Here is a 14,399-nt window from a genome sequence, read left to right on the forward strand (position 1 = left end):
ACATTTGGTGGCAGCAATATTTAGGTTCGTGAACGTACTCATAAATGGCCCACAGAAAGGTAAACTCATGCAGCGTTTCTGGAGGACAAATAGTCATCCATGTGGAAGCTATGTTAGTCCACAGGTGATGTAATTCTACATGTGGGAATTGAAAAACATTTACTGCAATGTTGCTTAAAAATAGCAAAATGCTTGGAAACAGCACAGGTCTACTGGGAAAGCATCCATTGAATTATAAAGCATGCTTATGCTGAGATACTATGTAGTTATTTAAATGATTTGGCCCATGTAGGAATATGAAGTGGAAAAGTTCTCATTGCAACAGTTCTCTGTTGCTGCATAACAAATTGCATAACTCCTGCGGTTTAGAACAACATTGTTTATTAACTCAAAGTTCTACAGGTCAGAAATCCACACAGGGCCACAATTGACCCTTCTCCTACTGGTTTCAAAGGTGAGTGGGTAGACACTTCATCCAGAGCTCAGGGTTCTAGCCCCACTTCTGAGGCCCTGGTGGCATACAGCAACTTGGGGTAGCTGAATGGCTCATTTCCAAGCTCCCCATCACCTGGGGGCTCTCCCAGCTCCTAGCACCTGCCAACATTTCTTGCCACATGGCACCACCATGGTGAAAGCTGGCAACAGAATTTCCCAGTTACCCCTCTCATTAACATTAGGAAATGTTCAGTCTCTTCACTATTACTTATCTTTTCTCTCTTTGAGATACAGTCTCATTGTGCAGCCCTGGAATTTAAAATCCTCCTTTCTTAGCTTCCTAAGTGCTTGGATTACTGGTATAAGCCTTGCGACACAGACAGACACCTGGCTCATGGAATGTTCACTGCTTTTAAAGGGACAGCCACCAGGTAAGATTCATTCTGCATTATCTTCCTATTGTGAGGAACCAAACCACATCTGCAAGTTCTCTTCTCACGAGCTCTCTAGATGGTGTTAGATTGAAAAACCAGGAGAACCGGTGAGTATACCTCATAGCTTGTGGTCCATGCAAGAATTTTGCCTGCCACAATTAATGAAAAGAGCATATTGCTACCCCCTACAAGTAGAGTTTCTATTTCTTGTAACAGTAATATCAGAGAACAAAGACAGCAAAAATCAGCAGGAAAAATATTCCCTGTAGGGGAACCAGGGAAAGCCAGGGGCCAAATTTCTGGTCTTCTGTATCTCAGGCTTCTGTGTAGCATGTTGGGGACACAGCACTCAAGCTGAGGCTAGTCAGGGATTCAGTGAGGAGCAGAGTGCTAGAGCAACCTGACATATAGCCAGCTTCTCATAAGCCGATTGAGGAGCGTGGCTTGCTTCCATCTGCAAAGTCTAGAAAACATGGAATATTATTGATAGTGCTTATCTCAGGGCTGTGGGATTTTTACAATTCTTTTTTGTTAATCCCCAGGCAGGGATGAGAATCTTTGGGAAGCATATCAGCATGCTGATAAGTTAAAAATCGGCTCTGCCCAGTGCTCCATGGCCTGATTTCCTGCCCAGGCACTGATGAACTCTGCCTGTTGGAGAAGCAACCCTCCCTCACAGAAAGTAGATGGTGGCTGCTGCTTTTCTTTATGTTTGGTCATTTTTAAGTGCTGTTAATGAAAGTCAGGGACAGGAAACAAAACCAGAGCACACAAACCACAGTGCCGCACATTTCTCCTTTTCCACTTCACTGTTTTTTGGTCTCTCCTTCTCTGCCACAGGCAAACACATATGCATGTGGGCCTGTATACACATACACACACACACACACACACACACACGCACACACGTATATCCAGTACTCTGTAGTAGACATGCGATGAGGAACACTGAATGCACAAATACCAAAAACCTCTGATAAAAACAGATGCAGGGTGCCCCACTACTGACTGCTATGAGAAAAAAGATTCCAAGTGCTGAGTTTTACAGCAGAGCTTCCCCCGGTCCCTCTGAAGCCAGTGTGCCCATGGACCTCCCTCTTGAGAGGTGCAGGAAGACAGAAAAGCTCCCTTTGTCCTGATGCTAGGAGCTGGAAACATGTCCAGAGACATCACTGGCTTCATGTGCACTTCATGGCTCCTGCTGGGAATATCTGAGGCAGTCCCCTAAGAGGCACCCTGATTTGTCTTTGTCACCCTTCTTCCTCCTTGCCAGAAATGGCTAGATATCCCATGATGATGTACTTGTTTCTGTGCCCTTTTATATTACTTGCTTGGGAGAATCATGAAAGACTTCATCAAAATGAGCTAATTAACTGTGATGCTGTTTATGGTTTTCTCATTTTACAAATGAGTAAACCAAAGCAGTGAATATAAAAAACGAATGGGTCCCAAAAGATACATAAAAAAAATCCCTCTCCTGGCAGGGCAGGTGTATTCCAGAAAAACCAAGTGTGAGTTGCCATACCACAAAGCCCGTCATAGCCCTGGCTTCTGTGAAAAATCAGGACTGCGGGCGTGGTGTCTCCAGCTGCAATCTGAGCTTTTGGGGAGGTGGAGATTGAGGGACCGTGGTTTGAGGCCAGCGGACATAAAAGTTCTTGAGATTCCATTTCAACCAATGGCTGGGTGCAGTGATACACACCTGTCATCCCCACCCACATGAGAAAGAACACATAGGTGGCTCAAAGCTCAAGCCAACCTTGGCAAAAGGCAAGATCCTACCTGGAAAATAGCTAATGTCTACAGTGGCTCTGGGAGTGACAGGTGGTAGGGGGCCTGCCTCGCATGTTTTCCTCACAGTACTAACCAATTAAAAGAAAAACCGTAGCCACACACGTACAATGACTTGGTTGAGTTTGGCAGGCATTTACCAAATGCCCAGGCAGCACCTATGCCCTCCCTGGACGGCACAGGTGATGAACAGCAAGTCAGGAATCAGTCAGGATCAAGGGCTGACTACACCACCATGATAGCTCAAGCAGACTGGTACCAGGACATGGGAAGGGTGCAGAGAACAAGGGGATAAGGGAGGTTGAGAGCAGTCCCAGACAGGGTGGTTGGGGCCCTTCCCAAAGGCAGGCATCTCTGTAGTAGGGTACTGTATAGAAGGCTGAAGGCCCAGAAAAAGGCATTCCCACACCCTAATCTTCATGCCTCAGGAATGTGACAGTCTTGTTCCATTTGTGTTGCTAAACAAAATACCATCCCATCTTCTCTTGCCCCAGGAGTGGGATGGACACCAAGTGTCTGCTTTACTCCCAAGCCAGGCCCTCAGCCTGCCTCCACTCGGGTGTGAAATCGCTGGTCTTATTTCCCTGGAGACATGTGCAGAAGGCAGGAAGCTGTTGACATTTTGGAAGGACAGTGCTCCTTGGGTAGGGCTGTCCAGCATGCTATACAATGTTAGACATGCCTGGCCTCCTAGAATATTGAGAGCTTTCCTTACTCATGCTAACAGCAAATTCCCTCCACATCCCCACATTTCCCAAAGTCCCCTGAGAGCAGTTCTGTGTCCGGTTCAACAATTCATGAGCTGTAGGGGGACTGTAAAGGAGAAAAATCACAGGGAGGAAAACATTACCTGACTGGATAGGCCTGCTTATCAGGAAACTGGAAGGTGAGGGAAAAGAGCAAGGTCCAGTGGCCTTTTAAGAGAGGCAATGTGAATCTAATTGTTCTACAAAGGCAGTTTAAACCTCTTTCCTGTTCTCTGCTGTAAGGAATGAGTGGGTCATAGGGCTTAGGTCCTGCTGAGGGGGGCTAGTACTCAGGTAGTACTCAGGGCCTTTCAGGCTAATTCAGGGGCCACAGATTATCCATAGCTGGCAGGGCACCTACCTGTCCTAGGGTGACTTCCCTTGAAAGTCTTTCATATTGGGGGGGGGGGTGTGTGACAGTTTCAGGAGTTATGAGTTGAACTTATTGGACATCACTGTCTTTATGCATCTTTGTAAAATTCTTACTACCTGGGAGTATTTTACAATCACATGGATACCCTCCACACTCACTGTCCAGGTGTGTTGGATGGACTTCTCAGAGGAAGGGTCCATCTGTGCTCCAACTGAGGAGGCATCCAACTGGGAACATGGGCTCCATTTTCAGATGCCACCTAGCCCCTCACTGTGGTCCACACAGCTCTCCCCAAAGTCAGCCCAGCTAAAAACCTCAAGATTGCATCCTGTGAGAGAATAATTCAGGCAAGACACCCAAGCTGTGAAAGAGCATATTAGGAAAGAAATATGGCCGAGAAAGATTACATGGCATGATGCCAAGGGATGATAGCACTCCAGAGACACACTCAGAGGTGTAGCCCAGCTATGATCGCACCTCTGGCTATCCTAGAGAGGCTCTCACTGCCACCACAAGCTTGGAGCATCTGGTTCTCATGAAATGATTTCTCGAGTGCAGCCTGATCATTACAGTCAGTCGTCCTCATTTTGGAGTGATCTGACCTGATCATTATCATTGAGGGTCATCTGTCCTGATCATTATAGGTAGCTGTCCTCATTGGGGGTGATCCCCTGATCATTATAGACAGCTGTTGGGGATTGATCTGTCCTGATCCTTATAGACAGTGGTCCTCATTGGGGTGATCTGCCTTGGTCATTATAGACAGCTGTCCTCATTGGGGTCATCTGCCTTGGTTATTATAGACAGCTGTCCTGGTTGGGGTGATCCCCTGATCATTATAGACAGCTGTTCTCATTGGGATGATCCCCTGATCATTATAGACAGCTGTCCCTGTTGGGGTGATCTGTCTTGATCATTACAGACAGCTGTCCTCATTGGGGTGATCCCTTGATCATTATTGACAGCTGTCCCTGGTTGGGTGATCTGTCCTGATCATTATTGACAGCTGTCCTTGTTGGGGTGATCCCCACACCATTATAGACAGCTGTCCCTGTTGGGGTGATCTGTCTTGATCATTGTAGACAGCTGTCCCTGTTGGGGTGATCTCATTATAAATAGCTGTCCTCATTGGGGTGATCTGTCCTGAACATTATAGACAGCTGTCCTCATCGGGATGGTCTGTGAGGCTCTGCTGTTCTTTAAAGGCTGATTTCTTCTTTGTGATAATGGGTTATGCAGTAGACAGACCTGGTCTTCCTGGACCCCAGTGTGATTGCAAAGCCAGCACCTCAGAACAGCAACACACAGAATGGAGGCAGAGATGCCAGGCACTCCTGGTTTTAGTGATCCAAAGACCTGTTACAAACACACCTCAACAGACTGACAGTGGGTGTCTCCAAGGGAGACCCATGGCTCCAGCTTTGGGTGGAGGGCCTTTGGAGAGGGCCTGGGAGGAACCTGGGTCCCTAGTCCCTGCTCCAGGGCCAGGCTGACCGAGTGGGGAGCTTCAGAGACCTTGTTGTCTCAGCCTCTACTCCAATGGAGAATGGCTAACTGCTCCCTGTCTCCTTCACCCAGGCTCCCATTCCCACAATCGCTCCCTCTGGAGTTGTGCCTGGCTCAGAGAAAGGACCTGGAACTGACCATGCTTGTCCAGAGACTGGAACTGAGTCCCAGGGGTCCTGGGGACTTAGGTCACCTGGACGGCACCTGTGGAAATTGGGATCCAGATCTCCTCTCAGACCCTGGGCTCCCTCGGAGGCTACACGTGGCCATGCCTGGCTCTGGTCCCCACGGGAGTGAACTGACCCCCCCCCCCCTCCCCTCCAGCTCGCGCCTCAAACTCTGCTGACCCCGAGGCCCCTCCCACTTCCCTCCAGAACCCCCCACCCCTTGCCCATCCCTCCCTCCCTGCCCGCCCTCCTCCCACCCCCTCCCCTCTCTGTCCCTGCCCCGCCCCCCTCCGCCCCTGTCCCTCCCCTCCCCTCCCCCGGCGGGGCCGCTCCCCAGCCCGACGCCCCCTCCCCAGGCCCGCTGCCTCTCAGGGAGCGGGAACCTGCGGGCCTGGGCGCGGCCTGGGGAGGCGCCGGCGGGCCCAACCCCGAGCCTTCCGGAGCCTGGAGCCCACGGCCACCCGGTCGATGGCCAGGGCAGCGGCGGCGGCGGCGGCATGCGGCTCCTGTTCCTGGCGGTGCTGCGGCCGCACACGGGCAACGCCGTCACGGCCAAGCGTGTCCGGTAGGCGCGGGGCGCGCGGGGCCCGAGCATCCCGCGGCGGGCTGGGGCCGGGCGCGGAGCCGGTGCTCCCCACCGCGCGCCGAACGGACCTTGGCGCGGGCCCTGTTGGCCACCTGCGGCGGGCGCAGGATGCTCGGAGCGAGGGGCGAGCGGCCGGGGCCGGGCGGGGCGGGATCCGCCGAAGCCCGGCGCTGGGGACGCGCGGGCCCTGCACGTGCGCGGGCGCCGCGGGCCCCGGGGTGGGTGGGTGAGAGCCGGTGTCCGGGTGCTGTGCGGCTGCGCGCTCCGCTCCTGCGTCCTCATCTGCGCCGGCCCGGCTCCCTTCAGCACGCAGCTGAGCGGCTGCTGCCATTAGCGAGCACTGTGTTTACCTGCTTCCCGGGTCCCTGCGGGGCCAGGACGGACGGGGCGCCGGGGCGCGGGGCAGGCTGGGGTCCTCGTTTTCATCCCTGGCTGCCCGGGCCTGGGTCCTGGCTGGCCGTGGCCTATTAGCTGGCTGAGGGAATTACCTGAGTCAGGTGCCTGGGGAAAGCTCGCCCAGGCCCTCTCTGGTCCTCTCTTACCAAACTGCCTTGCTTCATAGGAGAATTTCCCAACTGCTTCTTCACCGTTAGACTTTGCAGCTGGGGCTTCTGCAACCCCCGCAGGCCCCAATCACCCGGGGCTCCTGTCACTAAACAGATTGGGGACCAGGGGAGGACGTGACCCTCTCCTGGAACGTGCACAGGGCCTTCATTACCAAGCTAGTTTATCAGAAACCCAATTCAGGGATGACTCCTTCACTTTCTGTGGTCAGAAGTTGGATGGAGACACAAGGAGGAGAAGGCAGGTATAGTAAGGAGCTAAGTCCAGGTGTACTGCGTGCTTGTATGTATGTAAATGGCATGTACCACATATTGAGATGTACTGTGGTACTATTAAGAAAACAAGCTGGCTTTAAATTTTTTTTTTTAATTGTTTTGTCTGTCCTGGGGCTTGAGCTCTGGGCCTGGGCTCTGTCCCTGAGCTTCTTTGGCTCAAGGCCAATGCTCTACTACCACTTGAGCCACAGCACCACTTCAAAATTTTTTTTTTCTGAGTAGTTTATTGGAGATGAAAGTCTCACAGACTTTCCTGCCTGGGCTGGCTTCAAACTGCGATCCTCAGACCTTAGCCTCCTGAGTAGCTAGGATTACAGGTATGAACCACCAGCATCTGGCTACAAACTGATTTTGATCGCCCAAAACGAAGACCAGAGTCCCCTTACCCAGTAGAACAGAGTGAGTGAGCTAGATTGAGGTTGGATTTAAAAAGAGCAGAAATGGTTGTATTCTGGAACACCCAAATGTGTCATTGCAACTTCATACTATGCCAGGCAAGGTCATCTATCATCCTAGGCACCCAGGAGACCAAGGCAAAGAATCCCCCCCCCCCCCCCAGCCCAGGAGTTCAAGGCCATACAGGCAATGCAGCAAGCCCTCAACTCTGAATTTTGAGGACATTGGGTGTTGTCAGTAGAGCTCCGAGGGAACCAAGGTCTGGGCTCCCTTGGTTTGGGAGCACACAGGAGGGCTGGCTCAGGGCTGGGTGGAAGGGATTCCTCTCCATTACTGCCAACATTGTGTCCAGGAAGCCAGGCTTTGGGACCAGTGGTGTTCCTGCTCCCTCTGCACTGGGAACAGGCGGGGCAAAGGTGCTTTATCTGAACAGGAGAACCTTAGTCCAACCGGAGCAAACCAGAGCAGGGAACTTGGGCAGAAAGAGAGGACTACAAAGATCACTTGTAGGAAGTGTGCAACACTTTCCCTTTCCACTCAGCTACTTTCTTCTTTTTCTTTTATGTCACTTACCAGAGTTTGAACTCAGGGATCCACGCTTGCCCAGGCAACCTTTCTACCCGTTCAGCCATGTTCCCATCCCTTTTTGGTTGCACAGTTTTTTTCCCTTTATGGTCTTGTGTTTTTGCCTGGGACTGACCTCTTACTGTGATCCTGCTTCCTCTGAATCAGAGACCACAGGCATGGAGCCACCACCCTCAGCTTTTTTTTTTTCTTTCTCTTGATGCCAATCCTGGATCTTGAACTCAGGGTCTAGACCTAGGATTACAGGCATGAGCCACTTGGGCCTGGAAGGAACTGGGTTTTTTGTTTTGTTGTTTTGAGATAGGACCTTCAACCTCAAGCCTCCCAGTCACTGCCTCCTGAGGAGCTGGGATTACAGCTGCTTTCTGCTAGGGAAAAACAAAGCATGAGGGAAAGTTTTAAAGATTTTTTTGGTGCTTCTTCAGAAGAGTGTATGTGTCTGCTTTTTGTCTTTGTGGCAGAATACCTGGAAGAAGTCAACTTAAAGCTGCAAAGTTTTCTCTTGACTCTAGGCCTTCAAGTGTTCAGTCCATCACTGCTTGGCTCCACCAAAATCTCTTCATCTTTGTGGGAGATGTTTCCATTCTCAAAAGAAAAGTTTTCTTTAGAAAAACAAAAAAAGCCAAGCCATCAGAATTCCTTGGGCATAGTAAGTGCTCCAAGAATTTATTAGTAGAGTTGAATTATGACTTGACAGAAGGAATAAAGGCAGAGCAATTTAAAGGTGTTATAAGTCAACTAGACACGAGGTTAGAATTTTGGTCCACAGAGTATTAAGATTAAATTTTTTATTTAGAATATTTATGAGATCATAAAGGGAGGTGCTGAAATGCTGTCTAAAATAGGCTTAATAGATGAGAACAGGTCATTACTGTGTATCTCATTATCTGCACGAACCGCCTTCTTTGCCGTGTTCTTCCGTATCGATCCTGCAGAAGTCATAAATCTCTCAGAAACAGATTCTCTTTATGTGGAATCCAAGCTCTTTTCCATTTGCCAACACATTTTCCTGGCCTCCTATTTCTCAGTAGTTCATGAAGATGGGGTGGCAGTCTTTCACCTCCATTCAGAAGTGTGTAGGAGCCTTCCTTCTGTAGGATGGAATCCTTAGGCAGAAGTGATCTGCAGGACTGGGGGCAGCTTTCCTACTGCTCACCTGGTCAGGGGCCACAGCAGCAGCTGGGGGGTGGGGGTGGAGTCACTGACTGCCAGTGGCTGAGGCAGACGCCACTGTGGAAATGGTGAAGTCGGGATGTACAAGCTTACTCGAGTGCTCCAACTCAGTTTTTCCTCATTTGGGCGGCATTGTTGTTAGAACACGGTGTACTGAACCTATATCACAGGAGGGAACAAAGGAGAAAGCTCCCATTTGAGAATGAATACGGGGATGGAGCGTCACCACACACCCCAGAAGGGGCTGGAGATCCCCAAAGGCCTTCGCCCCACCACGCTGGTCCATTCCTGGTTATCATCACGCTGCCTCCCTCCCCCCAGGTGGGTGGCATCGTAAGAGAAGAGGTTTATGGAGTTCCTCCTTACAGAGCCTCCGGGTTGGGGACCGCGTGAGTGAGAGCCCTCTTGTTGGCAGCCTCCAGGCAGGTGCAGAACATCATGTGATGAATGGGGGACACGTGTGCGTGCTTTCTGGCCTGGCTTCCTCCTAGAATGTCCCCAGTGGTCCATCCCCAGGGCTCTGCCCAGGCTGCACAGTCCCAGCCTCCCACAGGCCCCTCCTGCAAACACCCGTCCATCGTCTTAATGACTCACAGCGAAGGTGAAGTTTCCACCCATGAGCCTGGGATGTGGAGTGTGGGAGGGGGGTGCCACTTCCAGCACATCCACATGTCATACTGTATGATTTTATGCAATATTGTCCATAAATTCAAGCTAGCTAATTCACCGAATGTCCAGCTAAGAAAATAACTACATTCCCCAAGTTAAAAAAAAGGGAACTCAAATTTTGTACTATCAAGCTGTCTAGATGGTTGAAGAGATTTGCAAGGGTCATTTTAAGCAGATTGGTGATCATTTATTTGCTGATTTTGAAACCAGAGCCCCGAGTGATTGCAGGACTGTCCCTTATGCAGCTGTGACCCTGAAAGAAATGGTGAGATGGATATCTGAAATGATGAGATGAGTATCTTGAAGTCAGAACTGAGCTGTGTGATTGGAGCAGGCCACCAGCGTTGTGTGAGAGGAGCTGGAGTTAGACGGCATTCTGAGTGGGCTGTGCTGCTGGTGGGGGGGGCAGGGCTGGAGCTCTAGGGTGGCACAGGTAGCAGCTGGAGGGGTGGGCATTGCTGTGCCAGTCTCGGGTGCAGATTCTGTGTCAGGGCTGTGCTCAGCTGATTGTTATTTCAGCAGGCAGGGCAGATAGGGGCTCCATTCTCATGTTGTTTAGAGGATCTGGGAACAGCTGTAGAAAAGTTTCAGTCAGGACAAAGATTCCGTTCCTTGTGGTTTTTATTTATTTACTTGTTTAATTACTTAGGCAGTACTGAGTTTGAGCTGAGCCTCACATTTTTGAAGTCCTTGGAATGAAAAGAGCATCAGAGACCTGAAGAGAAGCTTTAGTCTGTCCACAGTGCTGGCAAGGGAAGGAGCAAGCAGGGAGGTGGAATGGAGGGGGAGAACAAGGCTTCTGGTGGAGCACATGCCACTGAAATCAGCAGAGAGTACCACACCAGCCTGAATCAGATTTGGTGCTCAGGCCGTGGTCCCAGATACAGGCGCAGGCGTGGGCGAATGCTGAACGTGTGTCCACTGCTGCTGGTGATGACCTCCCACGGTTTAGGGTAGATCCCATCCACAGAGTGGTCGGTGAGGTATGTGTCTGTGGAGTCCATGAAACTCCTGCTGTGCCCTCGCCTCACCAGCATTTCTCTGCCCTTTCCTTGCTCTGTGTGTGGTACAGGGACCACCTGGAGGCTGCAGGACACGTGTGCGTGCTGAGAGATGCCTTTGACTTCCAGAGCCCATCTGACATCGCGGACCTCATCATGGCCGAGAACGTGGACGCAGCATTGGCTCTCCATCTCTACAGGGGAGGACGGCTCCTGCAAGGTGAGCACTCGCTCTTCCAGAGGTGGAACACCTGCCAGAGCAGTGGCGTCCTGAGGACACAGACGCTGTGCCCCGAGGACCCAGCTTCTGGCTGGAGGGCATCATGGGCCTGGACAGCCCCTGTCCACCACGGGGACATAGCAGAGCTATTTTGAGATTTTTGAGTAGATGGAGGGTATTTCCCTGATTCTTTTTTTTTTTTTTTTGCTAGTGCCGGGGCTTGGGACTCAGGGCCTGAGCACTGTCCCTGGCTTCTTTTTGCTCAAGGTTAGCACTCTACCCCTTGAGACACAGTGCCCCTTCTGGCTTTTCCAGTATATGTGGTACTGAGGAATCGAACCCAGGGCTACATGTATACGAGGCAAGCAGTCTTTCACTAGGCCATATTCCTAGCCCTCCCCTGAATTTTTTTCATTGTCTTAAAAAATAAAACTTTCAATATAGACTTTCCAAAAGTTAAGGATTAGTTTTCAAATGTAAGGATCATTCTTATTCTGTACATTAGTCAATGAGCAAATTATGGAGACACTAAGGTTGGAGATGTGCTGCGTGCAGGTTTGCTTTCCTTGTGTCATCATCACGCCTTATACTGTACAGGTGGCCTGAATGCAGTTTTATACCTTACTCTTAGTGCCCCTGTCTTCTGACAGTGACTAGTCACGTGAGGTTGCAAGTGGAATTTTCTACTTGTGGCTTCATGTCAGCTCAGAGTGTTTCTGACTTTGGACCATTTCTTGGTTTCGCATTTGGGGGATGAGGCAGGCTCAACCTGCACTTCATTGCAGGAAGCCGCAGGACTGCCTGAAGGCCGAGGCTGACTGGTTCCGATCAGGGCTGGAATCTCTCTGACCATACCCTCCCTTCACCCCCTGCATCGAGTGAGACCACCGGCATACGTGCCCAGGTTAAGTGCAGGGCCAGAGCACTATGCAGGCTTTGTTTTGAGTGGCACTGACAAACGGCCATCTATAAAGGCCCCTGTGGTTCACGCTGTACTAGCACATAAACAGGGACCCCTCCCCTTTACTATGGTGGGATTGCCGCAGGCTCTCCCCCAATTTCACCATTCTTGACCTCTGCATCAAATAAACACCAAGATATCCTATGTTAGGTTGAGGTCCTCCAAGAGTTGGGACAGAACTCCCCCTAGCCTGTCACAAGACAGGAAAATCAGTGCTGTTGCTCTACTTAATGAACACCATGAGCTGCAGTGTTTCTGCTCTTGGTACCTTTGGTTTAACCTTTCCTTGTTTATTCCTGGTTGTTTCTCTATGGAAGCTCAACATTTTAAAAGTTGAGCAGTGTAGCCTGACTTGTGGAAAGCATGGAAAGTGTGGTTAGGAGGACAGGAAAGATCACACATGACAGTGTATCCAGCCTTACCCGAAGCCCACCTGTGCTCTGAGATGTGCTATGTCAATGCACCATCACCACACATTCCCATGATGCACGCTGGCACTGAAACACAGGATGGCACTACTAAGATGCACTTCACTATTGACTGATTAAGATGTGCTACTCTGTAACTAGTTAAGACAGTACTACACCTAAGATATGCTACACATTACTGACCAAGGTGCTACACCATTACAAAGATTCACCACACTGTTACCAAAGTGTGCTACAGGTATGCCCAGTTATGCTGCATTGTTACTAAGATAGGCAACACTGTTGTACTAAGCTACACTACACCATGACTAAGATGTGCTACACTGTCACTGGATAATGTGAGGCTGGCCCAGTGTGTTTTCATGAAGCCTCCCAGTCTCCAGGTCAGAAGGTGCTCTAGGTCTGAATGTAAGAAGGAAGCAGAGGGGTCAGCTGACTGATTAAGCACAAGTTTAATCACATGGTTTTGCAATATCTCTTTTGGGTAGAAATAGGACCTCCTTTCTCCTCCCTCCTTCCCCTTTTTACTTTCCTCCCTCCCCTGTCCCCTCCTTTCCTTCCCTGCCCTTCTCTTCCCCTCTCCTCCCCTCTTCTCCTCTCCCCCTTTTCAGGCTCTCCTAATCTATCCATGATTTCTTATTCCATGTACTGCACATGCATGGTAGACGTTGTCAGGATCTCCTCCCACATCTGTCCCCCCCCCCCCTTGGCTGCCAGCTGACATGATAATAAACAGCAGCACTAAATCTGGAGGCCCCTTTTCTGTCACAAACCTTGATGACTGCAGATTAACTAATTTCCTTGGAATGATAAGCGTGGCTTTGATAAATGGTGATAAATAGTATTTTCCACTTGTTAGAAGTTAAAGCAAATTCATTGGAAAAAGAGTCCTGACAATGGTGACTGGTGCTTCCTTGATTAATCTCAGCATTAGTTCTTTTCCTTCCTTCCTTTCTTCTTCTTCCTTCCTTCCTTCCTTCCTTCCTTCCTTCCTTCCTTCCTTCCTTTCTCTCTCTCTCTCTTTCTGTCATTCTGTCTCTCTCTCTCTCTTTCTTTTTAAACAACAATAGTACCTGCTCTACTGCTCAGGAGAATTACCTACTATCAAGACTAATAACAAAACATAGCCAGGTGTGGTGGTGCACTTCTGTAATCCTAGCATGCAGAAGGCAGAGGAAAGAGACCATCCCAGATTATACTGCGAGACTCCCATCTCCAGAAACACCCAGCATTGAGTTCAACTACAAACAGTCACTGTGTGTTGGGAGCTTCGGCCTTTAGTCTTCTGCTTGAGCTGGGCTGGTGAGGCAAGTCTGAAGCTCCCTTCTGCTCCTAAGTGTCATCGCTTTGCAGGTCATCACATTCCTTTTGGGGTCATCTTTGGAGGGACTGACTTAAATGAAGATGCCAACCACGGATTAAAAAGTGAAGTGATGGGAAAAGTTCTTGAGGAAGCCAGGTAAGACCTATGAAAATTAGAATTTTGTCAAAAGACAAAGCCATCTGGAAAAGATAGAAACAACAAGACGTGGGGCTGGGAATATGGCCTAGTGGCAAGAGCACTTGCCTCGTATACATGAAGCCCTGGGTTCGATTCCTCAGCACCACATATATAGAAAATGGCCAGAAGTGATGCTGTGGCTCAAGTGATAGAGTGCTGGCCTTGAGCAAAAAGAAGCCAGGGACAGTGCTCAGGCCCTGAGTCCAAGGCCCAGGACTGGCAAAAAAAAAAAAAAAAAAAAAAAAAAAAAGAAGAAGAAAGAAAGAAAAAATAAGAAACAAGAAGACATGGAAAGAGTTGTTTGGGAGGTTCATATCTTATCCCATAAAACCAGTTTCACCCCCTCTTTTCTTTCGTTTGACACAGTTTTATTTTGCTACATGTCAGTTAACTTGGATATTCATTTGGGGGGGGGGAGGGCCGGTCTCCTGTGGTTAAAGACTAAAGTTTGTGGCTGTCTTAGTAAAAACAACACAGGCAAATTCCAGCTTGATTAGCCCACAAGTCAGGACCCAGGGGCCGTGGGGCTCACCAGGTCGCTGTTCTTGGCATGGCCCTTGTCTGCGGAGCTCTCCGAGCTCTGTGTCT

At 49.9% G+C, this 14,399-nt stretch overlaps 1 protein-coding gene across 2 annotated transcripts in view; it reads left to right on the forward strand.

Moving 5' to 3' along the window:
• The first annotated feature begins 28 nt into the window (after positions 1-28).
• Glt1d1 (glycosyltransferase 1 domain containing 1) overlaps positions 29-14,399 on the forward strand; it is a 50,692-nt gene continuing 36,321 nt past the window's right edge. Inside the window, exons 1-4 of one of the 2 annotated variants that reach the window (XM_048343141.1) lie at positions 29-976; positions 1,412-1,551; positions 10,773-10,921; positions 13,664-13,769. In XM_048343141.1, coding sequence (XP_048199098.1) covers positions 10,858-10,921; positions 13,664-13,769 — 170 coding nt within the window. In that variant the 5' untranslated portion in view covers positions 29-976; positions 1,412-1,551; positions 10,773-10,857. Of the gene's footprint in view, positions 977-1,411; positions 1,552-5,821; positions 6,018-10,772; positions 10,922-13,663; positions 13,770-14,399 lie in introns of those variants that run through there. The other variant, XM_048343140.1, reaches the window with a different exon arrangement.

The sequence above is a fragment of the Perognathus longimembris genome, chromosome 3 (genome assembly GCF_023159225.1).
Source record: "Perognathus longimembris pacificus isolate PPM17 chromosome 3, ASM2315922v1, whole genome shotgun sequence".
Classification (NCBI taxonomy): domain Eukaryota; kingdom Metazoa; phylum Chordata; class Mammalia; order Rodentia; family Heteromyidae; genus Perognathus; species Perognathus longimembris.